General features: G+C 43.4%; 1 protein-coding gene across 4 annotated transcripts in view; it reads right to left on the bottom strand.

Moving 5' to 3' along the window:
- sik3 (SIK family kinase 3) overlaps window positions 1-24,847 on the bottom strand; it is a 37,933-nt gene extending 13,086 nt beyond the window's left edge. Inside the window, exons 1-16 of one of the 4 annotated variants that reach the window (XM_069147574.1) lie at window positions 24,525-24,847; window positions 12,350-12,466; window positions 11,680-11,743; window positions 10,293-10,454; window positions 9,987-10,111; window positions 9,722-9,845; window positions 8,452-8,570; window positions 7,154-7,264; window positions 6,906-7,040; window positions 6,328-6,408; window positions 5,550-5,659; window positions 4,916-5,072; window positions 4,671-4,820; window positions 4,504-4,577; window positions 2,591-2,725; window positions 1,038-1,179 (exon numbers count right to left, since the gene is read on the bottom strand). In XM_069147574.1, the coding sequence (XP_069003675.1) occupies window positions 1,038-1,179; window positions 2,591-2,725; window positions 4,504-4,577; window positions 4,671-4,820; window positions 4,916-5,072; window positions 5,550-5,659; window positions 6,328-6,408; window positions 6,906-7,040; window positions 7,154-7,264; window positions 8,452-8,570; window positions 9,722-9,845; window positions 9,987-10,111; window positions 10,293-10,454; window positions 11,680-11,743; window positions 12,350-12,466; window positions 24,525-24,815 (2,097 nt within the window). In that variant the 5' untranslated portion in view covers window positions 24,816-24,847. The remainder of the gene's footprint in view (window positions 1-1,037; window positions 1,180-2,590; window positions 2,726-4,503; window positions 4,578-4,670; window positions 4,821-4,915; window positions 5,073-5,549; window positions 5,660-6,327; window positions 6,409-6,905; window positions 7,041-7,153; window positions 7,265-8,451; window positions 8,571-9,721; window positions 9,846-9,986; window positions 10,112-10,292; window positions 10,455-11,679; window positions 11,744-12,349; window positions 12,467-24,524) is intronic. The other 3 variants (XM_069147572.1, XM_069147571.1, XM_069147573.1) reach the window with 3 other exon arrangements.
- Between the last annotated feature and the right edge of the window lie 349 nt (window positions 24,848-25,196).

A 25,196-nucleotide genomic window follows, 5' to 3' on the forward strand; every position in this document is an offset into this window, starting at 1 on the left:
TACCATGATACATCTGGGTATTGCAATAACAATATTTTTGACTATGTAACAACATTATTATGATTATTAATTTAAATAACATTAAATTTCCATAAATAAGTGTTATAGTTTTATATGTCAGCGTAAATGTAAAAGTATGCCCTCAAAAATTCAGGACAAATTATTTAAAATGTCTCAGTCTGTCTTAGTTTGTAAACAACCATGAGGTTCAGATCCTGTATACAGCGTTGAGGCAGGATTTATGTGTGCAGCGGTGCAGGAGCGCTGCTGTCGGCAGATTCAACGATATTATGGCCTGATTTTATGAAGTTTAAGGTTGACATTTGACTATTCATGAATCAGTTTTGGACTTTTGTTGCACTTTTATTCCGTAACGAGTTGAGTCATTCACCTGAGCCTCTGCTTTGCTCCGTGAAGCCCACAGAGCGCTTTGTGAAGTGAGCAACCATCAATTAAACTCACACTGAGCTGAAAACCGGCAGAATAAAGCGGCTTTAGTCATGTTTGTTGCTGGATAAGCTGCAAACTTATGTCATCCGGCTATGCTGCGTAGCGGTATGCCGTCATTTCTTAAACAGGGTGGAATATTGACTTTTTCACGATATGAATTTCTTCTATCGAATTAAAAATGATACTGTTATTATCCTGAAGGATATGATGTCACACCCCTTAAAGCTAGCCAATTAAGAAGAATAGTAGCACTTCATGGAAAAGAACAAAGATGGTATATAACATTATATAAAAGATGGTTTATAATATTAATTTTCAATCTCAATCTATCATTTTGACTTTGACCCTGCCATAAGTATTTATCGTTTTATCAATAGTCTAAACTTATCTCTCGAAATGATTCGTCAAAAAATATGCAGGAATGAAACCTGGCGAGTCGTAATGTCCAACTCTGAACATACGAAACACTACATATGTAACACTGGCACATCAATGTGTTTGTTTCTGGTGATGAGCGAGATGAATTGAGTGTATTACAAGCAGTTAGTTGTTTGTGTTTTCCCCTGATGCGAAGCAGAGTGCTGTACCTGCTTGAGTTGCCTAATGAGGCTGCTGTTCTCTAGATGAGCCTTGAAGGCCTGGATGGTGGCGGCACCGTCGGAGAACCGTCTGACAGGCGAGAAGCGCTCCATGGGGAGATGAAGGGTGTTACAGTCCTTATAGCTGGATCTGAAACGGGGACCACAGGGAGCAGACACAAACAAGCGTGTACACAAATACACAGACACACACACGCGCACACACACACACACGCGCGCGCACACACACACACACACACACACACACACACACACACACGACAAGAAAACACAGGAACATTGACAGACGCACGCACGCACACACACAGTCATACGGACACGGATGAGACACAAAAACAGACAAAGGAGAAGCGTGAGCTCTGAAAACCTGTACACAATGTTACAAGTTTAAGTGTTTTGCAGGTGAGAAAGTAAATATTGGAAAAAAAAAAAAAAAAAAAAGCGAACATTACGACTCATTAGGAATTTAAAACAACTGATATGTCAAAAGAATCTAATAATAACTGTTGTTTCAATAATTTCATCCATCGTGCAAATCGTGCCCATGTAAAAGTAGGTACATTGTATACATACCATTGTTAATGGAAGATCATGTACGGCAACGCTGCCACTTACACGACATTAAGGAATCAGTCTTCCTACACAGTGAAGCTCTTTCCACAACTTACCATTAATGGTAGACATTTGTCTGTGCAGAAATTATGAGATGAGTCACTTTTTACTGCATAATAAACAGCACACAAACAACTACTCCAACTACTCCTACTTCAGAGAAAACTAAAACTCTTGGACAGGATGGATGTTTGACGGGACTGGATGATGCAGCTGCCGTTTTCATCAAGAAAGGAATTTTCCATCAAAAATAAAATAAAAATCCAATCACAGCATCTGATTGCTAAAAAGTATTCCATGAACAAAGATCATGAACTGTAGCTGAACAGAGCGCCCAGTTTAAACTCCAGGTTCAGGCTGCCCTCTGTATCCCCAAAAATACACCCAGTCTCTCAAAAGACTTTCTAAACTGAGGTGGAGGACTATGACACTTAAGGGAAAAAAAAAAAGGGGTATACTGACAATACTAAAACACAAAAATATGGCTGCTATTTGGGAGAAAATAAACAGAAGGAGTGATTTAGCATTGAAAAGAGTCTGCTAAGTCTTGGGAGAGAACCCGTCACATACCTCCTCTTTCCAGGGTTGTGGGGAAGAAAAAGGTTTGAATCCTAGTTTACCGGTGATGTGGAGATATGTGTGCCCCGTGCCACAAACTCTACCTCCACCATCACCACTGACAGTAAATATCCTCCCTCACTGGAGGGTACACACCCTTCACCTGGAGCAAGCACTTCATCAGCAGTGTGTGTGTGTGTGTGTGTGTGTGTGTGTGTGTGTGAGATAAGCTGTGTGTGCAGGCGAGTATGTGTGAGAGAGCGCTCCAGAGGGTCGGGCCTGATGTGCCCCTCAGTTCATGTGTAAGGCTGAGTGTTTGTGTGTGAGTGTGTTTTGTGCATATACAGCTCGGAGCGGGCGTGTCCCCTCACCGGGTGTGTATGTCGGGGGCCCAGCCCCCCCTCTGGCGGGGGCCCTGGGGCCGCTGTGACTCTGCCGAGGGTTCGCCATGCGATGTGCTCGTGAGCGCGTGCGTCGTGTGCCGCTTGGAGCGGTTCGCCAGGTACCTGGGCCGCAGGGAGGGGGGAGGACGGGGGTGAGGGTGGGAGACAGGAAGCAGCGCTGGTCAGCTCTCTGTCCTTATTGGGTAATGGAGACGGGGGGGGGGGGGGGGAGGCCCACCCCTTCCCACCTCTGCCAATAGGTGCCATCAATCATATCATCGTAGCCAATCAGCAAACAAAAAGTAGAAATTACACCACAGATGGATGTTAAAGTTTATGGGTATCCCACAAACCCCCAGCTTCCAATTTAAGGATTGGACTGGATGCCATTTTGTAGTCGTTGGATTTGCAAGCTTCAGGGTTAGCAAAGCTGTGTGAGAAAGGGTGAAAAGCTCCAGAGAATAATTTGGCACTTACAGAAATGAGAGAGGTAAAGAAGCTCTCGGCAAAAGAGTTTGAGAGATAGGAGGGTTGGATTTGGTGGCAGATTCAGTTTGGAACTGTGGCAGAAGGCACTTGCGCAATGGAAAAAGGAGAAAAGATGGGACAGAGCACCACAGCAGAGTGGCCACCTCCCGTGGGGAAAAAGCAGAGCAGCCTAGAGGCACTCACTCCCAGCAACCCAGGACACCAGCGAAGTCGACAGAGTGTGCTGTCTGAAGAGGAACTGCTTGGCAGCCCTAACCTACACTTTTGAATGCAGCGCTACATCTCCATACACCAACCTGGTGCCTATCTTACCCTGGTCTAATCTCAAGTCCTATTTCCAAGATCTTATTTAGTTATTAGATTTAACATTTTTCAAATTCTTTCAGCGTTATGTCTATAGAGTTAGACTTTATTAATCCCACATTGGGGACATTTAGTCGTCACAGCAGCATAGAAACACAAAAAGGTGCACACAAAATGAAAAATGTTCAAATACGTATACCGTACTTTCCGGACTATAAGCCGCTACTTTTTTCCCCACGCTTTGAACCTCGCGGCTGAAACAATGACGCGGCTAATTTATGGATCCAACGGGTTTCGAAAGGCTGGACTGCTGCGTGTTAAAGAGGGCAGCGGGGAATTTGCCTCCGGATGAAAGTAACGAGAGCGACAATGAGAACGATCCAACATCGGATGAAGCAATTCTGAGGCTATTCAACTCTGACACCGAAGGAGGTGACTTCAGTGGTTTCAGTGCACAGGAGGAGGAAGATAGTGACCAATGACTTTCTTGGTAGGCTACTGTTTACCACTAATTTTTTATTTTTGTTACAAGCCGTGTTTCGTTAAAGCCTGTGTAAAGTTCATTTGTTTCAATGTACCGGTAGACATGTGCGGCTTATTTATGTTCAAAATAATTATTTTTTAAAAATTCAGTGGGTGCGGCTTCTATTCAGGTGCGCTCAATAGTCCGGAAATTACGGTACATAAAATAAGATGGATAAAAATAATTATTTTAGAAAAAAAAAAATAAGAGCAATGAATAAATAAATACAAACACACACAGACTATATACACAAAAACAAAAACAAATCAAATAAAAATACATAATTGTCCAGCGAATGATTCTGGTATTTGTTTCTATTTCTTTTATTTAGTTACCTGGATTTAACACCTCTCACGCTCAGCTACTCCAACATTTGCTCACATTTTGATGAGAAATGACAGGGAGGTCGCAATCGAGGCTTGAAAAAAAAAAAAAGAAAATGTTCTGGGCTTTTCAAATCCTTTCCTTAAAATAGACACAGTACCCACGACCTGTTGCCACAGGGTACGCAACTTCCACAGTGTCCAGTTTAGACAGCACCTCTGTACAGTACACCCCATCACCAAAAACCGTCGGCCTGGGTTACCTCTGTACTGCCTCTTGGTCTGGCTCTCCGTCTGAACCCTCCTCATCCACCGGAGCTACTGCTTGGATAGGATGCTGAGAGAGGCAAACAGTTTACTGGTCAACGCTTATTCAGCACACGAGGGGAGAATATACGAGTTGCACACATTCAGAAATCCAGATCCTCACCGGACTGGCGACAAGTGGTGAGGGCCCTCGGGGCCTCTTCAGGAGCTGAGCGTGTAGTTGAATGTTGGCCCCGCCGTCGGAAGCTCTTCGACCCAGAGGCCCCATGCCGTTGAGCAGCTGCAGGGTAGGCGGCTGCAGCAACGACTGCTCCTGGAGGATCAGTAGCCGACAGGGAGTCAGAGTGGAAAACGAACAACGCTTCTTCTCCTACCAACTGAAAGCCGGTCTAACCCGAATGACTGTACCTTGTACTCCAGCTGCTGTGTGGGCTGCAGGCTCTGTGTGGGCATGAGAGTGTGCATTGGGCCCATAGTGGGGGCAAGTGGGGGGAAAGGGGGTTGGGGCAACGCACCACGAGGGAAACCTGGGGGCAGTTTCTGGAGGTCCTCCTGCATCTCTGTCCTGTAGTGCAAGGAGGGAAAATGTCACAAAGGAGTCAATGTTTTATTAAGTGTACCTGCCGGAAAGTAGTTCAGTCACAAGTTAACGTGTGATTTGGAAACGATGATTTTAAGGCACTCCACATAACCCACTCCACCATCCCTGCATCAACACAGCCTCAAATAAACACTTGCTATTTGCGATCTCCCATTGATTTTTTAATAAGCTATAAATAGCAAGAAGCGATTACGTTTGATTGCTTCAAAACTTGACACCACAGTCTAACTCACTCAGCAGCTGGCAGAGACGCCATGTACCATTTTTTGGAGACTGAATTAAATAAATACAACTGTGTTGCAGTCTTTTACCCAAATGTGATATATTGTGAAGGAATACAGCGAGTCAGTTCAATCCTCACCCAAGATCTGCCGAAAGACACAGATCCATTACCACTAACTATCAGAAAACGACACGGTAGAAGAGTTGTTTATGTGTTACCTTTGGTCTGGTACCCCCACAGTGTGCCGCCTCATTGAAAGGTAGCGAGCCATGGCCTCAGGAGATGGCTCCTCCCCTTCATCACTGTCCAGGGCCATGTTGCCGTCCGGCTACACAATAAATACACACGCGCATGTGTATTTAGTCATCAGAAGTGCTCTTTGGTAGCGTGTGTTACATGCTTGTGTACATTTGTAGCAACATAAAGAATTGTAAAACATATTCCAGTTGTAATACAGTGCACATGCTTCAAAGTTCAAGTCTTCTATTCAAATCCCTGCTGCAATGCAGTGATCTGACGCATTCTCGTGTTTCACGGCGTTTGTGAGTCACAGCCTCCGCGTGTTGTGTATGCGTGTGTGTGTGTATGCGTGTGTGTGTATGCGTGTGTGTGATTGGTGACGGCTGATAACAGTCTAGGAGATGGATCACAGGCTACAATAACATAGTAAATAAACCATAACTGATGGAAAAGCAGTCAGTGTGCACAAACAGGAAAATGATCCAAAATATAAAACCCGGACGCTGTTGTTCGTACTACATTTAGAAGACAAAGAAGTGTTGCTGCGTTAAAGGACTCTTTAGGTATAACACCTTTTTCCAATCAGTCAAACTTCATACGTTAAAAGCAGTTAGGGTTTGCGTGAAGGTTGGGATTCCAAATCCATGAACAAAAGTCCTGACTGCTTCTCGTTTGCTTGTCGAGCATCATGACCTGAAGAGCTGCTGTCACTCACTGCCAGGCTGATGCAACCATGTGGCTCCTTTGTTGACTCACCTCAACAATCTGGTTCTCTGGGTTGATGAGCTGGACGTGGGGAACAGTCATGCTAACGGGATTACCCTGTGGGTCCGTCTGCTGGGCGGGCGCGCACACACACACACACACGCACACACACACACACACACACACACACACACACACACAGGTCATTTGAGGACTGTGCTACTTTTATAAAAATCTTGTTAGAACAGTGGGATTGGCAGATGTGGGTTAAAGCCAATCAACTGCATTCAGTTGACAGACACGATGACGGCTGCAAGTCATATTAAACCCTCCTGTCTTCGGTGGGTTCTCAAAGAATGAGCTCCATTCTTCTTTGATGCATTTACAGTTTGCAGTACTATACAGATACGTAGCATTTGTAAGTAAAGATCAGGGACTGCTGAGATAATCTTGTCATCCACTGGCTCTAGAAACAATGTTCACAGTTAGACACACTTGCTATAGGTTGGGCCAAACACTCCACAATACTATCAGTCTGTTTTAAAACTGAGATTAATTGTAAAAAAAAAAAAAAAAAAAAAAAAAAAAAAAAAAAAAAAGCAGGCATGTATCAACAGTAAATGAATCACCTGAACAGCGTTTAGAGGATAGCTAATGGAGCGCGGTGTGGGTGGGGCAACGCGCAGGGACTTGTGTTTCTTGAGGCGGTCAGCCAGCAGACTGTAGATGGCACTGTAGTGATCGTATGCATCTGTTTGTAGAGACTGGGGAGGGAAGCGTAGAACAAACATAAGATGCACTGACTGGACTTTTGATGAAGAGCAGGGCTAAATATTGAAATGCATCAGCGCAAGTCAGCTACGTATTTGTGCCCGACCTGAAGTGTGCGCTCTCGGTCCAAGCCCATCTCAGACATGGCGATCAGGACCTGCTCGTTGATGAGCTCCATCTCTCGCTCCGTCTTCACCTGCTCACACTCTGCTATTAACTGAAAGGGAGGAGAGACGGCGTAAGTTCAAGATATTGTTCGACTTTAAAGGGAATGTTCTTATTCACTTTCTGTTGTGGTGGCGTTACATGAGAAGCTAATTATTTTAACAGTTTTTGTAGGGATAATAGGAATGTTTAGTAGCAAGCTTTTGGCCCTTTTCACACCTGGGATTGAAACCGCTGGAATAATATAATATCCTTAGCCACGAAACTGACTGGTTTCTGTACATGTCTATTTACATAAGTTAATTTTTATTTTTATTTTATTGTACTCTATTAATCCCCGAGGGGAAATTCTTTCGCTACAGCAGCATCCCGAGGGGGAGCTGCTGCAACAGGCTGCCACGACCGCGGCGCCAACTAACCTGAGGTGCATGTTTTTGGGTGATGGGAGGAAGCCGGAGAGCCCGGAGAGAACCCACACAAGCACAGGGAGCACATGCAGACTCCGCACAGAAAGGCCCAGGACCGGATTCGAACCCGGAACCTTTTTGCTGTGAGGCGACAATGCTAACCACTGCACCACCGTGCCGCTTAGAGCGGGGAAGTCAGATCCCGTCACAAGTGTTCACTCCAGATGCTTGTGAGGACAGATGTTAACTCCAGGTGAGTGTGAGCGGGGCCTGAGAGGTGCTGGTAGGTGGACAGAGCCAGGCGAGCTGTTTCCTCCCGTTTCCACTCTTAGTCCTCAGCTAAGCTAACTAGTGGCTGACTGTAACCTTAGATTTAACACAGATATTAGACTGGTAGTTCTTCTTCTCAACTAACTCTCCATCAGAAAGTGAATAATCATTATTTTCTAACTCTTATTTTAACTGTTAATAATACTGAAAACAATACTGGCCACTACGGTGCCAAATGTCTCCACTGGTTAATGTGCTGGTTTATACATTCACACGAATATATTTTTTTCATGACACTTTCGATTTGTCAGTCGTTAACCAATCACTAAATTTGTCCTGTCTCCAGTGATAACCCAGTTATTTGCATGAAAGCTATTGTTCTTGTCTCTCATACAGTAGCAACCGCAGGCTTTTCTGTAACAACAATACACACAAAGGAAGTGGTGTCGTCGTTAAAAAAAATGAAAGCATTCACTAACTCACACCACTGACAGCATGAGAAGAAAATAATTATCCAGCGGCAGGTGGAAAATGTTGCTGAATACTTCGAAAGAGATCTCACCCTGTCGAACTCTGGGTCTGGGTCTCCTTGTCTCATCCACTTGTTCTTACAGATCTGCTCCATGGACAACCGTCTGCTGGGCTCCAGCACTAACATGTGTCTAATTAAGTACTCACAGTCTGCAATGGCACACAAACATACAGCATGCATTCACACGTCATACAACAAAACTTGAAACACACGTATACAGTAAATGCAAACAATCCAACAATCCGCCCAAACAAATGTTTGAAAAAAAAAATCTTCCAAGGGATGGTAAATAATCAGAAATAACCTAAATAATTTGCATTGTTCATAGAAAAACAGATTGCGTTGTGGATGCTCGTAAGTTTAAGGAAGGTGAACGCTTCTTGTTGAATTACTTGAATTTCAAAAGGAGCAGGTAAATATACACTTTACTGAACATTCAATCTAATGTTTCTCTCCTGACATTTCATTCAGTATGCACGGATCACTGAATATGCAAGTCCTCGTCTCCGTCTCCGTCTCCACCCACCCCTCCACTGGTCACAGGCAGCTCGATGAAATAAAAAAAAGTTCAACGGCTTAGGTTCTTCGATATGTGACTTATGAGATCCCGGCTGTCTAAATCTGTGTTTTAGACCGTTTATTTTAGCCCATGATATGCATGATATGCCTCGTAGCATATGAAAAACACCACAAGGGCAGATTAGCAAAATCTCTAAGAGAATTTAAGCCTTTGAGGAGGACACCACAGTGTTCTGTTCCTGCTTTCAATACGTGCTGTCACCACAAGCAATGATCCGTATTGTGTAACTGTGACTGTGGTTGGAAAGCGCTGGTGCCTTCGTTGGTTAGGAGTGAGATGATCAGAGTTTAAGAGTATCAGGGTCAGAGCCAATCACAGGCAGATTATGGGTAAGTCGTTGCAGAATACACGTGGGGGAAAAATAGCAGCCCCCAAAAAAAGTAAACAAGTGCTTCTGGACTTCTGCTGTTGTCACACACGAAAAGCCCTTCAAGGGGACCAACTGCCTCCCCTGAAAACAATTTCTCCTCATAGCTACATAAATGTTCTATGTAACCCATTTTGATCGTAAAACGGCAAATTTCTTTGAAAGGTGAGTTTGTATATCTGATGATGATGATGATGATGACTGCTGCTTCGCTTTAATTTGCCTCCAAAAAAATACTGTTTATTCCGTATGAAGTTTCACCTCAGAAATGTGTTTCGCTCCTGGATGAAAACCAAAAAACAACAGTGATGACACTAAGCAGAGGAATGCATAAGAGTTGACTGGAGTTTTACCTGTGGACATGAAGAAAGGGATGCGGAACTTTCCACTGAGGACACGCGCCCGCAAATGTTGTAGAGTGCTGCCATCAAAAGGCAGGGCGCCACACACCAGCACGTATAACACCACACCTAAGCTCTATACAGAAGAAACACAAACAAACTGATTGCATCAAACAATGAAACGATATATTAATCCACAGCTCTATAAACTAGTGTTGAGGTTTGGTACCATGCGGTACATTTTTTTAATTTGTGTTCCTGGAAAAGGACAACTCACCCATATATCTACTTTAGGTCCATCATACTCCTTTCCCTCAAAAAGTTCTGGTGCAGCATACGGAGGACTGCCACACCACGTCTTCAACAGCTGGCCTCGAGAAAACAGGTTGCTAAAGCCAAAATCTGACACGGGAGAGAAGAAATTCCTTTCATCTGATCACTTTCCTCGACAGTCAAAACTCATTCAAACCAGGGAAAATGCTCAAAAAGCACACGCTGACACCTGCCTACCACCCACTCAACAACACAGCCCAAAACCACGGAATCGAGTCACCCACCCATACACTCTTCCACGTACACGCACCTGCGATTTTGATGTTGAGGTTGTGGTCCAGTAGCAGATTCTCAGCCTTCAAGTCTCTGTGGACGATGCTGCGGCAGTGACAGAAATGCACCGCTGCCACGATCTGCTTGAACTTCTTCCTGGCGTCCTTTTCTGCCATACGCCCATGAGCCACCAGGTGGTCTAAACACACACACAAATACATGCAAAACTCAGAGATTTACAGAAGTCGAGCCCAGTGTATCTGCTTTGTAAACACTCAGTCCTTCAGGTTTCATTAAATGGAAAGTCAGCTACTTCCAAGAGACCAACCAGGTGAAGATTAAAATAGTAATCTTGTGAACTGTGTGTGATGTAACAGACTAAAGGAAATAAATGAGAGCAAGTGAAAACTTAAACCAGAAACTATGTTGTGTTTACGAAAGCTGATTAAATTACTAAATTGTAATACGAGAATGAACAACTAAAGAATCCAATCATAATGGACATAAATAAACATTAAACCCTATTATAACCAAAAATTTTGGTGTGATTTTTTGATTTGATTTTAACCCGGTAAGACCAAAGGCACGCTCTGAAAACACTGTAAAACTGAAGGCATTTTTGAAAAACAACCTCTTAAACCAGAAGGTTTTTTTCAAAAACGTCACTAAATCCTTTACTTCTCAGCCTCTCTTTTAAATAGAAATATTTAAATAGAAACTATTTAAAAGCTATTTTTTAAATATTTAAAAAAATAGAAACATGAAATTAAAAAAAACAATCGTAAAAACCTTTAGCTTTAATTGAAAATGGATGCATTTGGTAGAGTGTTCATCAACATAAAATAAATAAATAAAAACCATTGGGTAAAAAAATAAAAGTTGTTTCATTGTAAGAACCAGACTCAACCATATGGTTCATGTATAAAACGTATACAGGAAGTCACGGCAATCGGCCAATGGAGGAGCGTCACACTCTCTCTCTCACTCGGTGACAGCCCGTAGGCGGTATAACAAAAGGGAGGTCGTCTCCGCGCTTTAAAAAGTGAATCTAATGCGGAAGTGGCTAAAAGTGCTATACCACTGAGGGCCACCAGAGGCTGGCGCCAATAACCTTCCGTTAAAAAAAATGTCAACTTCTCCCATGAAATACAAAGTCAGCAAAATGCCAGACTCGAGGTGTTCACAAACCAGTGGTTGACGTCACGGTGGGACGCCACTTGTGACAGAATATGCCACGTGCCTGATGGCAACTCAATGCAACACAAATGTTGCATCTGGTCTTAACAGATTAAAGAAAGTTGTTTTGTGTATTTTGATGTTTGAAGTCAAAAATAAAAAGGACACAGGAACAAAGTAAAAAAAAAAAAAAATAGAGGGGGAGACCGTGACGAAGACATGAAGGCAACAGAGGGGAACTCCCTTACCGAATATCTCTCCACCGCTAGCGTACTCTGTTACCAGATAGATCATCTTCTCCGTCTCCATCACCTAAAGATACAAACAAAAGATAACAACCAGGACCTGCAGACCCCCCGACAGGCCAACATCTACTGATGGGCGGCTCACACGTTACACAACAGAATGAGTAAGCATTGTTTGGCATACAAACAAGACTTAAATAGAACAAAAACCGCCGTGTCGTGTTCAGTCTGTGTGTGTGTGAGGATTTCAACATTATGTTTTATGGCAAGTTGATTAGAGTATGTTTAAACTGGAAACTGAAACTGGAATTGAAAGTGGTGGTACAATCCCCATCCACCTGGAAAGGTTTGGACGAGGAAAACAAAGAGGAAACTCTCACTTCTCTGTTTCTATCACTGATTCTGACCAGAGTGGATTCCTGGACAGAAGAATGTGGTTGGACTCGGCAGTCGCCCAGAACTTCCCTGGTTATAAATTGGTATTTTTCTAGGTACATTTTACAATTAAATCTTTAATAGCTTGATGCAGTTACACCAAATACCTATGCCAGTTAACATCAGAGAGCGCTAAATCAACCAATATTGGATTTGTTCTTCTCCTATTGGGCCACAGGTCTCAGGTGTTCGATGTGAGCAGAGTGTTGGAGCTCTGTGGGTGAGTGCCAGTGTGTACCTGGTAGAGGCGGATGATGTGGGGGTGCTTCAGCAACTTCATGATTTGCACCTCTCTGAAGATCTTTTTCAGGTTCTCATCGTCCAGCTGGGTCTTATCCACCATTTTTAAAGCCACCTGGAGACGGAGAGACGAGAACGGGATGGAAGGAGGGATGAGGATGAATGGTGAGAGAAGGGGGGGTGAAAAGGTGAAGAGAGAAGGCGAGATTAAGAAGGAAACGGTGAGGGAAGGAGGGGGTACAGAAGACAGAAAGAAGCCGTGAGAAGACAAAAACAAGGAAGAACTCATCTTAAACCATGCAATGTGTCGAGTCTTAAAATTACACACAATATTTTCATATTAATGTCTTTTCGCCGACAGTTAAATAACAGGCAACAAATCCGGGGCACGGTCCCAGTGCCCTTGCTATATTGCCATGATGACAAAATAATCATAGAAGAGTAACGTGCCAGAGAATAACCAGCGAAGGAGCTGCGGGGCGGGAGTGAGTCAGACAGATTCAATCCAACATGACCTGGGAGTGTTAGTCCATTAACACAAAAATATGTAATAAACACAAATAATCTTCTGCTGTTGGCTGAGTTAAAAAAAAAAAAAAAAAGAGCCCACTAAGAGGAGACATTGGCACTTCTTAAGGTGATGATTAGTCAAACTGTGTGTTGTCAACCACCGTGATTTTTCTGAATCACAGCTTGTTTGGGTAACCTGACCTTCGGCTGCGAGCACGACTCTTGCGTAACCGCTGAGCCCTCGACAATAGCTCCAGCAGTGTGCACTGTGATGGTGTGTGACAGGAGCTTTGCTCTGCCACTTTGGAATGGGTAGACGACTTTAATGACTTAATCAAGCGAAGCTAATGGGGATGCCCCTAAACACAGCTCCTGCCAAAAATAGATGAGCGAAGAGGACAGACAAAAATGGAAAGCATTGTAGCATTAAAACACACACACACAACATCTCGTGCGTCAAATTCTGTGGAGTGTCATCCCGAGCTCACATTTTCCTTGTAACAGATATGAAGAAGATGAAGCCAACTGAAGGCCGACAAGGCCAACTTCCTGTTACAGACAGGAAGGGGAAGTAAGGAAGAGCGAACAGAGGGCTCCTGAGAGCACAGGGCAGAAACAGTGGCATTAATCCAGCTCTGTGTGTGTGTGTGTGTGTGTGTGTGTGTGTGTGTGTGTGTGTGTGTGTGTGTGCGTGCGCGCGTGCGTGTGCACTTTCCCTTCAAAGCTATTGTGGAAACTGTGGAAAACATACGTCATCATTTCTCTGTAATAATTTACAAAAAATGATCTCAGTCTACAAAAAAACTGGTGTTTAGCACAATATATTAGTGAACGGTCAAATTTTGGTGGATGAGCTTTGTATAGTTTGAATAAAGTGACGATGCATCCAGTGGGTGTCTTAATAAAGAAAAGTATGCGCGTATGTATAATATGTTGTTAACCGCCAAACGCCGTTATTCTTCTGCTCGTAATGGTTGCTGAAATATTAAAAACAGCCTAATATAAAAACAGTGACCATCCCCAAATGAAAAAGACACCAACCCTCATCGTGTATGTTTAGCAGTGTATGTATCCAGGGAGTATTTTAAGCCGTATAAATCTATTCTTGGAACTGGCAGTTATCCAGTTTTGTTGACGTAATTGCTCCCCTCTGCATCTTCTGGAGGGTACCAACAGGACATCTGGATCACACAAACACTCCCACACTCAAACGGATGCCGACATCTTCGCATGCACAGTGTGCTCTCTTCAGGGGCGCTGAGACCTGGTGAAAATGGGGAAACTGGGCTACAATTATAATTACACAGAGGTTTGATGTTCAGTACATCTGACTGTGACACCTTTAGATAGGAAGACTGTTCAAAGACATAAAAGGAAGAGCGGTGGACGTCAGTGGCGCTGCGGAGCTGCAAACAGCCTAATGTTTTACATGTTAGTCCCTCAACTGCCGTGTTTCTCCTACCACAGAGACGGGACCTACAACCCAGCCGAGCAAGATCGGTGGTGGCGATGCTCGCTGGTGAACTGCACACTGTAAATTAAGAAACATGTGACATGTTCATGTCTTGAAATGTCAAGTTTCCTGCTTCAGTTCCAGAGAAGGTCAGTAAATGAGTTGGGACTAGAATATGTGTATTTTAGAGTTTTCAATCTACTTTAAAGCATTTCCCATGACTCTGTCCATCAAAAGATCCAGGTTAACATGCACACGCTGCAGAGTGGCCGGCTGCAACGAGATGAAGTGTCACGTAGTCTCACCGATCACAAGACGGTGACCTCAACACAACACCATGTCAGAGCAGCTGGTGCCCAGTATAGGAGTGTGGACCCTTTACTGTAAAGACACACACACACACACACACACACACACACACACACACACACACACACACACACACACACACACACACAAAATGACATAATAGTGTGGGGGACGGCAACAAAACAAGCGCTTAAAATAAAATAGTTATCATAAACAAAACCTTTATGAATGTAATGGGCAATTGAAAAGGTGAAAAACAATCCACTTGTGGGTGTTTGGTGTCACCATCACCACAAACCACAAGCTGGAGCTAAATTTTGTTGGCTTCCTTCCCCCTAAACATAAAGTGCACAAGATGCATGTTTTAAACATGTACCAGTTCCTCATTAGTCAGGTTTCTGTTAAGTTGGTGCCATTTTAGATGTTTACACCTTATGTATTATCAATCTTATTTAACATTTATCTGCTGTAGTTTGTCTACTTTTAAATGTACTTAATTTTTTAAGTGTGGCCATCAATTAAACTTTTTTTAAACTACACCCAGTTCAAATCAAGTACGTAAATATTTTGCTCCATAATAACATGTTTCTTCGAGTAATTACTGCCAAGAAAACCTACAATGGGACAATCGAATCCCATATTGTCCTTTGCCGTTTGTGTAGTGCTCTGCTCATTTTATCTCCCAAGCTTAATATCATATTTCATAGAAACGTAGAAACTTGAATGCACCAAGGGAAACCCGGCAGTACAGGCGCAAAGCAAACACCTGGAGAGGAGCTCTAAAAGTCGCCAATGTCGTCTTTCAAGTTCCTCGCTCTCAACACTATGACGTTCTGACTGGATCAATTATTACACCGGTTTCAGGTGATCTCCAAGTGCACAACAACAATTCCCCTGGCGCAACGAGGTTAGTATGACCGGGATTACTTGGAGCTTGTTAGGGACTTACAGATAAGCTAATAACACAGCAACACTTAAATGTCCTCGCGCTTAAACATGGTAAACACTAACATGGACATGGGACAGAAATGGTTGGCTCAGGTACACAAAGCTGCATCGACACCGACCAGAACATATCTGCAGTAGTGTACAACTCCGTGAGACCTTTTTCTTTTTATTGTCCAACTCGCCCACCGTTATGCGCAGGAGTTTGTTGTCGGTGTTGTTGTTCTGTGACAAGGAAATGTTTTCTCACTGGTAAACACCTGCCAGTAAAAATGCCTCTACTTGCAGCACCGGTCTGAAAAGCCGTCGCGCCGTCTAATGTTGTGTGTCTCTGTATCGAAGCATCACGTGGCACCCAATCCATGATTCTTGAAAATATTCGGAATATTTCATTAAATTGCATCAGCTAAAATAACTGCATTAAAGCCGCATGTCGGGTGGGCGGATAGCTTCCGAACCCAAGTCCCCCTCCACCTTTCTGACGGTGAAAAGTTGGGCATCCACGCCACCCGTTATCTGGAACTTTCCAAAAACGGACGATCCAACAGTTGCACCCACTTCATGCTGTGATTCAGCAGCTGTGCCGAGGTGGGGGAGGCGCTGGGCCTCGTAGTCCTGTCTGTTCTCTCCCCGTTACATTTGTTTCTCAACTTTTTGGACACTTCTAGTGTGCAACCCTGTGAACCCTGGAGAGGCTGTGTGAAAATGAGTGATGTCATCCCAATATTTAAATGACGGACAGCTTTTTGTTGGTGTAGCCGAGCGGAACGACGAAAAGCACTTGTGAATTGCAACGGGGTCCGTCAGCACATCTTAAGAACCTTTTCTGAGAGACTAAAGTCAGTCCCGCCAGGATTTCGCAGAGTATTTTTCTGATTGTTGCCATCGAAAATGCTTGATTTTGCGGGGGAGTTTTCTCAAAAATGTCGATGTAATTTACTGAGTTTTAAGTGCGGTTTTTTTTTGCGTAAAATTGCGGGAATTAGCAAAAGTTGCAAGTTCTGAAATATTTTTTTTTTAAAGCACTACCTGATAAAGGAATAAATATGTAATCACTTCATGTGACAACAATCATGCTGCACATCACAGAAATATTCTAGTCCACATCTTTTTCATTTATTTATTTTTTGAACTTAGAGAACCATGAGGCTAAAAGTTACAAAAGTAAATCATAAAAGTGCCGCAGCTTTACAGAACAGTCTGTATTACTGTAATATAGAAACAACGATTACATCAGCTGTCAAAATAAGAGCTTTAGATGACGTTTAAGTCGTGTCGATTCAACACAGGCCTACCGTATTCACAAAAACAAAGGGCGGTCTCTTACAACTTGACGTGTGTGTAAACATGTTCTGGAGCATACAGTAATATGTAATCACTTCCATTGATAGAAAGCATTTCCTTAGAAATTGTTTTCGTGAAGGCCACATTTTGCGCAAACCCCGCCACTTCTGGTTTTTCCTCTTGTTCCGGTTTCCTCCGGTGCACAGAGTTAGTTTTGGTGAGATGACAGCAGGAGAGCCGAACTGACTAGAAATGCGTTATTTGTGTTAATAAAGCGAGCTGATGTACCTGACGTCAAGCTGCACGCTGACTGCTCCACCTGAGCAACCTCAATCGACTGAAGGGACTCTGACCGAGGATTCAACCAGTCCTACTAAGCATGCTGTGAGCTAGAAGACCAGTTCCCTCGCTGATGTAAATGGAGACAAAACATTGAAGCACCATTCAGTATAATGCAATGAAATTCAACACAAACACATAATCCACATGTTACATAACAAATCGGCAACTCTGTGTCAGCTTAAGATTCAAAATATACATAAAATATAAATGATGGAATAATTGACAATGAAAATATATTTAACTATAATCCTATGAATGTATTTTTTTAATTTTTTTTTTATCCCAATCCAATAGTGAGATATATTTGATATAATGGTCTAACATTGTTTGTCACACGCCCAATGCTCAGAATCAGATTTAGTTTTGATAGGAGTAAAATATTATATATATAAAGGTGTTATAGAGAGTTAAATACAGTTCTTTATATGATGTTCATTTATCCTTCCAGCAGCATCCTTTAGGACTCCAACGTACACTTTGAAAACATCCAACCGTGACTCAACGAGGATTCTAAATTGAGAACTGGGTCGGTGCTGTAACAGTGGGAAGATGGAGAAAAGTCTTGCATGCTCATCTTCTTATGCGGCGCGGCGACATAATGTACAAGGTTAACCTTCATCCCCGGGAGACACAGATTACAAAACCAACACAAGGTGTAATGCTCAGGCTTAATCCATATCAGCACGTGGGGGGGGGGGGGGGGGGGGGGGGGGGGCTCAACTCACTAATACACACTTGTTTGGATCGGACACCCGCGTCCACGGCCGCCTGCGAACCTGATCACTACAACTGCTGACTAACGTTCTGGCTTTAGCGTGTGCACATATAAAAGTCACAAGGTCATATATAAGGTCAGCGCAGAATGCAGCGCTCCAACGTCGTGCTTTGTGAGTGCACGTGCAGTGATGGTACAATGAGTCAGCACAACGCCTGTAAGAGGGGTTCTACTTGTGTGTTGTGCACTTGTATGAGTCTATGTGTGGAAATGACTCAGTGGAGTGTGTTAAGCTGCAAGTACAAGACTGGGGACATGCTACAGCGTGGAGAGACTGGACATCACACATTCATCTGTCAATTCTGCAATTTGTCTTTCTCTTCTTGCGTAGCAGGGCACCCACTTTGTGATGAGAACATTTTCAGGGACATGCAGACCGAGCCACGGGTAGTGTTTGGCGACTAGTTTGGATGAACACAACCCTCTCGAGAGGCAGGTGCACGGATGAACGAGCGACAACAAGATGCATGTGTTCCCTAATGATAACTGGAACATAGTTACCATTAAATTGATCTATTTTTTTTTCTAAATTACAATTATTTGGCAGAAGCTGTAATTGTGATTATACGCGCTCCTAACAACAGTGGCCACATGCCGCACCATCACACTTGCAAGGTCCACATTCCCGATCTCTACAATGGAAAAAAGAAGAAACCAGCAGGTCCAGTTTGGCCCTGCCTTTAAAACAGCGCAGATAATGCCTATATATGGTCAAAAACAAGGACAGGCAAATATCCAGACTCTTCTTTAAGAAATGCTACCAAGTTAGAACTTCACATTGGCAAATAAAACTGTCCACCTTAAGTTGGTCTTCATATATTTCTTCTACCTTTCAGCCTCTTCAAATCAACAACGACAACAACATCTTCAAGATTCTTCAACACAGACCAAAATTCGATTCAATCGATGAATCCTTGTCACTTCATCCAAATGTCCTGTGCTCAAAAGTTAATGACCGCCGGCAGCAGCTTTTGAAATGTGGGGATTTGTTGCTATGTCTTTGTCATACATAGCCACCATGTCTACATGGAGCTGAATATTCTGATGGCGGTTTAAGAGCAGCAACTTCCTTGCTTCTTTCTATGCACGCCCACTTCAGGCATTGGGAAGTGTGTGATGGCTATTTTACAATCGCTTTTCCACATTTAAAGAGTAAATTTGATATTTCAATGATATAAATAAAGATTATTTGCATCTCTGTTCCAAAGTGAAAGACCAGTTTAAGGATGTCAAGGAAGACATGCATTCAAAGAACAAGAATCAATCAAAGACCTAAGTCTATCTAATCAGTCATGACTGGGGTCTGTGGATTGAAGAATTTGCACGAGCAGAGCTGCTATCATCTTAACTGAGCCATGAATTCAAAGACAAAGAGAGGCTGAGCAGCTAGCCTGTCTGACACACTCAAACACACACACGTGCACACAGCTAGCATCAGTCCAGAAAAGAGACATGGGTGATAATAGGATCATATACACGAAGTCTGCACTGCCCTCCATCATGTCACGCAGCAGAGACACGCACATAAAGTCTGGTCCGTGTTCTTCCCCTTTTGAAGCCAGATGGCTGTAGGTTCAAACTACTGAGATGCAGCAGAAGACGACTAGAGGGCAGGAAGAGAAGTCAAGCAGAAACTCAGCCTTTGTCATATTACTCACCCAAATGAAATCACATTTGGGCATGTGTATGTGTGTCTCTAAGAAGCAGAGAGGGGCTGCTGTGTGTTTGAGAACAGTGTGTGAGTGTGTCTGGGGGAGTTAGTGAAATTGTTACACAGTACATTAGGCCTGTTACCTAACGCTTGCCATCCTGCCTGCCCTCTTCCTCCTGCGTGTCCTTTTCTTACCGAAAACATTGGAGAGGAAAGGGGAGAGCACAGGAAAGAGGACAGAGGAGCAGGGGGAAAGGCCTGCTTCCCCACAAACAGACAGGCCCGGACATGCCACACGGCGCCATTAACTAATCACGAGCAATCATTTCAACGACTAAGAGAAGTCAAGGTCCGAGCCTGCCTAAGAGGCTGAGGTGGCACCAGACAAATAACATAATAAAACACATCGTTTTCATGACGAACAATGAGCTCAGCCATAGGCAAGTCACTTCCATTCAAAACTGGTGGCGGAGGTCTGGCACTACCATCCTCACTATGGAAACCATGGAAACCAGTACGACTTCAATGGAGCGACCTTTCTCCAACTAGGAGCCTTGGCAACAAGCAGTGCTGTGGATGATGATGATGATGATGATGATGATGATGATGATGATGAAGATGATGGCACAGAGTTGTGATTTTGAACTGCTACAGTCCTGTCGTGCCCACGGCTCACCTCGCAGTCGGAACAAAAACACAGGAGCCTTTTCAAATGTGTGGCTTGACTTGATCTTTACGGAGGTCACACAAAGGCACTGGCCACATCTACTCTGTCAGAATATTACACACAAGCGTGCACATACACTAACGTTCAGTGGCAGTCCAGCACATTCACTATTTCAGAGAGCTTATCAAACATCTGGAGGAAAACAGACACATTACTGAATATAAAAAGCTGACAAATAAATAAGAGATTACAAAATTAGACAACATGCAAATCAAATTCAAGCAGCACAATGCTCCTTACAGCTTGATACGGACCAGGATGAGAGTGTTTGCCGTTTCCTCTTATTATGAACTGTGATGCGCAATTTTATTATTTTTGCAATTTTAACAAACAAATTTCATTACCTAGGAGTGAAGATTTTTTGTTACTGTCCCGCAGATAAAGTGAATGGAGTATTTGTTGGGAACATATATCTGAAGCACTGTTGTTGCATCACATGTCCTTGCATCATCATCGTCATCGTCAGTGAATATCAGCTCGGACCATTTACCTAGAAACCAACTGGGACCAAAGATGTTTCACTATACATGACTAGCAGTGAAAAACAATTTCTACAAATTTCAGAGCAGGAATCATAAAATATTTCATTGATTCTAATTAATCAATTATGACAACAACAACAAAAGTTTTCAACAACAGCTGACGGTGACTGTCATAAGTGAAAGGATAAGCTCAAGGATGTGCAAATTTCCCACCTGTTATTGTGGTTGAGATGTGACATATAATTTCAAGTAAGGCGACTACTGTCCTAAGTAATACCCAATCAAACAGTGTGGCTACAACTTCCATAATCCGAATAAAATACCTCTTCAACCATCATGGCTATCTATGCGTGACACTTTTTAACCAGCCTCTGTCCAAGTTCTACATCATGTTTCAACATATTTCATAAAATCAGAACATATTTTTAATGACGTCTGTAACATGAAATCTTACTGCCAACCTATAACTGAAGGAGATAAACAATACAGGCTTTGACTGGGTTAAAGCAAAGAATGGACACCCACTTCAAAAGGTAGCAATTTCTAATCTTATAGTTTTTAAACTGTTTTTTTTTTGTAGTTTATTAAGGAAAAATGGTAAACATTTGCCAACTTCGCCTTTCCAAATATGAGAAGCTGCTGTTTATCTCAGTTTTATTGATATTAATGAATGCAAATATATTTGCTTTGGTCTGTTGGTCTGACAAAGATTTTGAAGATATCACTTGGATAAATTGTGTCCATTTCTCCTTACTTTCTGAGATTTTATGAACAATGGATTGATTTGGTGAAACGTAAAGATTGGTTCCGGAAAAAAAAAAAAAATGAATCACATCTCTAAATTTCTGTCATTTGCTAATATGGGACATTACATGTTCATATCATGTTGGTTACTTTGAATGTTTACGGGTTGACTGTTTTCACTGTACTTGGCGCCGATTCAAATGATTGTGTTATAACTGTGCAAGATTATCTAGGCTACTACTTTCGTTTTACTAAGTCAAAGCTCAAGACAGAACAGTGCTGCAACAATTCAGTTTAACCACAGATATCAACAGCAATGATGTTTGGCCAGTTTATTGATTCATAAGTACAAGACTTACCCTAGAACGAGTAGTTAATGTTGTCAAGCAGAGTGCATATTAAACTGAAAACCCTTGTTGAAGGGTCATGATCAGCACTAACATTTATGGATAACCTGCACACTGACACCAACATTTACCAAGATACCAGCAAACCTCAACCGCAGCGTCTGAGTGGCAGCATCAAACTTTTGTTTTGACTTCCACTTCATTGAAGTCTTTGTCTGCTCGAGATAACCTTTCACTGTTACAACAGCCAGTTATCTGCTGTTGAAGGTTTATGTTGTACGACTGTCTCTGTTGGTAAGCAAACACACAAACAGCCTCTCACTTGGCAAGACGCGGTTGAAATGGTCGAGTGTATTGGAGAAAAAAAAAACTATTTGTCTGTTGAATCCTCTAGGTTTAACAAAACAAGACAGAGGAAATGAGGCAGAGAGAGGGAGCATCCCTTTCTGAGCTTTTTGGCTACCGAGAATAAATATCCAGGTCCTCTTCTGTGTGACTGCACTGCAGGATATCATCCAGCTCCATCTAACAACGGGCAGAGTTGTTTGGCTATTTTTGACTAGTCAGCATTTCTCATCGGATCGTTATAAAACCTAGACCATGAAACAAGGGCATTTCATCTGATGACTGATCATAATATCCATATTCATGATATCCACAGGCATGTAAAAGCACACTTCTATTCTTCTGATATTCATGAGAAACTGGGGACCCTTGTTGATGAAAATCATGAGCTGACTGGGGTCTGTCTGTGACCACCGTCGACAGACGACAAACAAGGCCTCTCTTTCATTCTGTCGGTCTATGTCATTTTGTCCTCTGCCTGTCTCTCAGTCTCAGACGGACGCACAGCAAAAACAGGCTCACACACACACACACAGACACAGAGAGAATGATGCTTCATACACCGCTCACAATGGCTACTGTCTTTGTATTGCTCATATAAGAGGTTAAGAACATCTCTCCCATACTTTAAATTAAACTGCAGTCCAATCAACACAGTTAAAGTCCTTCATGCATCATCTTCTCCAGCGTTGAAAACCACTCCATGGCTCACTGACCCAAGTTTGTTTTGGCTTCACGAAACCAAATGGAAGGTTCTCATGGCTGTGTGGCACAAAGCATCCAAATGATCCGTGTCGGCCCGTGCGTGTTTACGTCAACAAGAGCACAGAGGTAAAGCTACACTCAGCAGCCGTTACTCACCTTTATTTATGCCGACTGAATTAAAGGCTCTTCTTCAGGGTGAGAATTGCAGAAGCAGTCAGTATGCGTAGGCTTCAGTTTATCCCCTATGCGGTCTGCGTGTCCAACTGGGCATCCATCGCAAGGGATGTGCATACTGATCACAACAGTCGTGTCATCAAATAGGGGACGCCACCGTCACTCTACGCTGTGAAAAAGCTCCACAACAGGCTGTAAATCAAAGTGAATGCCAGCCAGGAATCGCATCTATGCCTTTGTTGTCAAATGCGCCAAATTAGGCTTTCTGATTTGTTATTTGTTTTGGGTCTTTCGGGCACCTCACCAAGCTAGTGACAAAAGACTGCTCAAAGGCAAATAAAGCCTTGAACTATTAGGCTCTAATAGATCAACACAGTTGAAAAGTGTTGCCTTCCTTGTCTAATGCCCCAAACTTCCTCCAAGATCTAAAACTTCTAACAGACATATCAAAGAAAAAAAAAAATAATAATAATAACAGCACAGGCCTGACTTGTGGCCAACATCCAGTCATGGAGAATGAGCTTGTTGTTTTTTGTTTTTTTTTGCATGAATGTCATTTGTTGATAATAGTATCTGCTCGTCAACTGTGCCAATCATCCAGTATGGCGCCCACTCCGTGTCAAAGCATCCACACACAAACACAAACAACTGAAAACTGCGGTGGCAAGTTTTGAAACCACTAATTTTGTCAATGTTTTCATGTCCGGGAGAACTCATTAAAATGTCGTCGAGCTATTGACGAGGACATCGTGACACCGCGAAGCTGAAACACAGCTTTGTCAAAAGTTTCAGCCGAAACTTTCGCAACGCTTAAAATACGATACGATAAGCAGCGTGGTCGTCTCAAACTACTGTTGAAGTTATTCAGCAGGGTGCCTCCAACTTTTTGTTTGTTTTTTTTGTTTTTAAGTCTTCTGTCCTGATCATCTGCTTCAATAATATTATGGATACAAACAGCTAATTAGCCACGGAGCTAGGCTACCTCCTCGTCCTGTGTCTTGTTCATCTTCGTCCTCTGACACATGAACATCAACCTCGGGCCTTCCTGAGCTTTATGTAACAACAACACACAAAAACACCACTAGAGAATTCATATTGATCGTATGGTGAACGATTTAGGTATCCGGTGGGTTAAAAAAAAAAAAAAAAAAAAAAAAAAAAAAAAAAGGTGCCGTCCCGTGTCGTACGGTGGACCCCCCCCCCCCCTCCACCCTCCACTACACCGAGCAGCGGCGGTGTCACTCCAGCGGGCTGGCCGCTGTGTCTCCGGAGCCTGAAGGCCCCACCGTCGCCCTGAGTACATGCTCGAAAAAGGCTTAAAATACAACAATGACAACTTGTTATTGTTCACCTCCGGCGCTCGCACGTCCGTCGTCTTACCTTCGCTTTGGTGATGATGTGCGTGGCGAGTTTAACAACCGCGAAATTTCCCTTGCCGATGGTCCGCTCGATTTCGTAGTGGCCCACTCGGGCCGGGGGGGGCCTGGTGGCCGAAGTGTGGCCGGGATTGGCGATGCACCCAGCGGCCGCGCTGGCACGACCGGAGTGGCTGATCCCGGAGGACGGCTGGGCTCGGTTCTGGGAGCCCATGCCTGCGTGGGTCGGTCGGGAAGACTGCGTAATCCCGGCCGCGGCGGACCCAGCAGCACCTCCGCTTGACACGGCCGCCATCTTCTCGCCTCTCTGCGGGAACAACAAGCAGCCTTGCGCAGCGCGCACCGCGGGCACGCCCCCGCCCTGCGTCATTTTACGTAGAACGCTCCTCCGCAGCGCCCTCTCTAGGTTGTAACCACGGCAACGATCGGCGTAACAAATGACTTCATCTCCAGAAACGTATTGTGGTTGCCTTGGCGACAAAGAAGTGCGCATTATCACTCCGGTTCCCATGATTCAGTGGTTCCTTGTAAACTGCTGCGCTGCGTGTGGACAGACGGGTTCGTGAGGCTTTAAAGGTACACGCCGCTTTCACCATTAAATTGACAGATTCAAATCATCGAGTTGAGGAGGGGGGGGGGGGACAAAAAAAAAAAAAAAAAAAACAGTGTGACGACA

Source organism: Embiotoca jacksoni, unplaced genomic scaffold (genome assembly GCF_022577435.1).
Source record: "Embiotoca jacksoni isolate LCO1_2020_lvr unplaced genomic scaffold, fEmbJac1.0.p SCAF_14, whole genome shotgun sequence".
In the NCBI taxonomy this organism is placed as follows: domain Eukaryota; kingdom Metazoa; phylum Chordata; class Actinopteri; family Embiotocidae; genus Embiotoca; species Embiotoca jacksoni.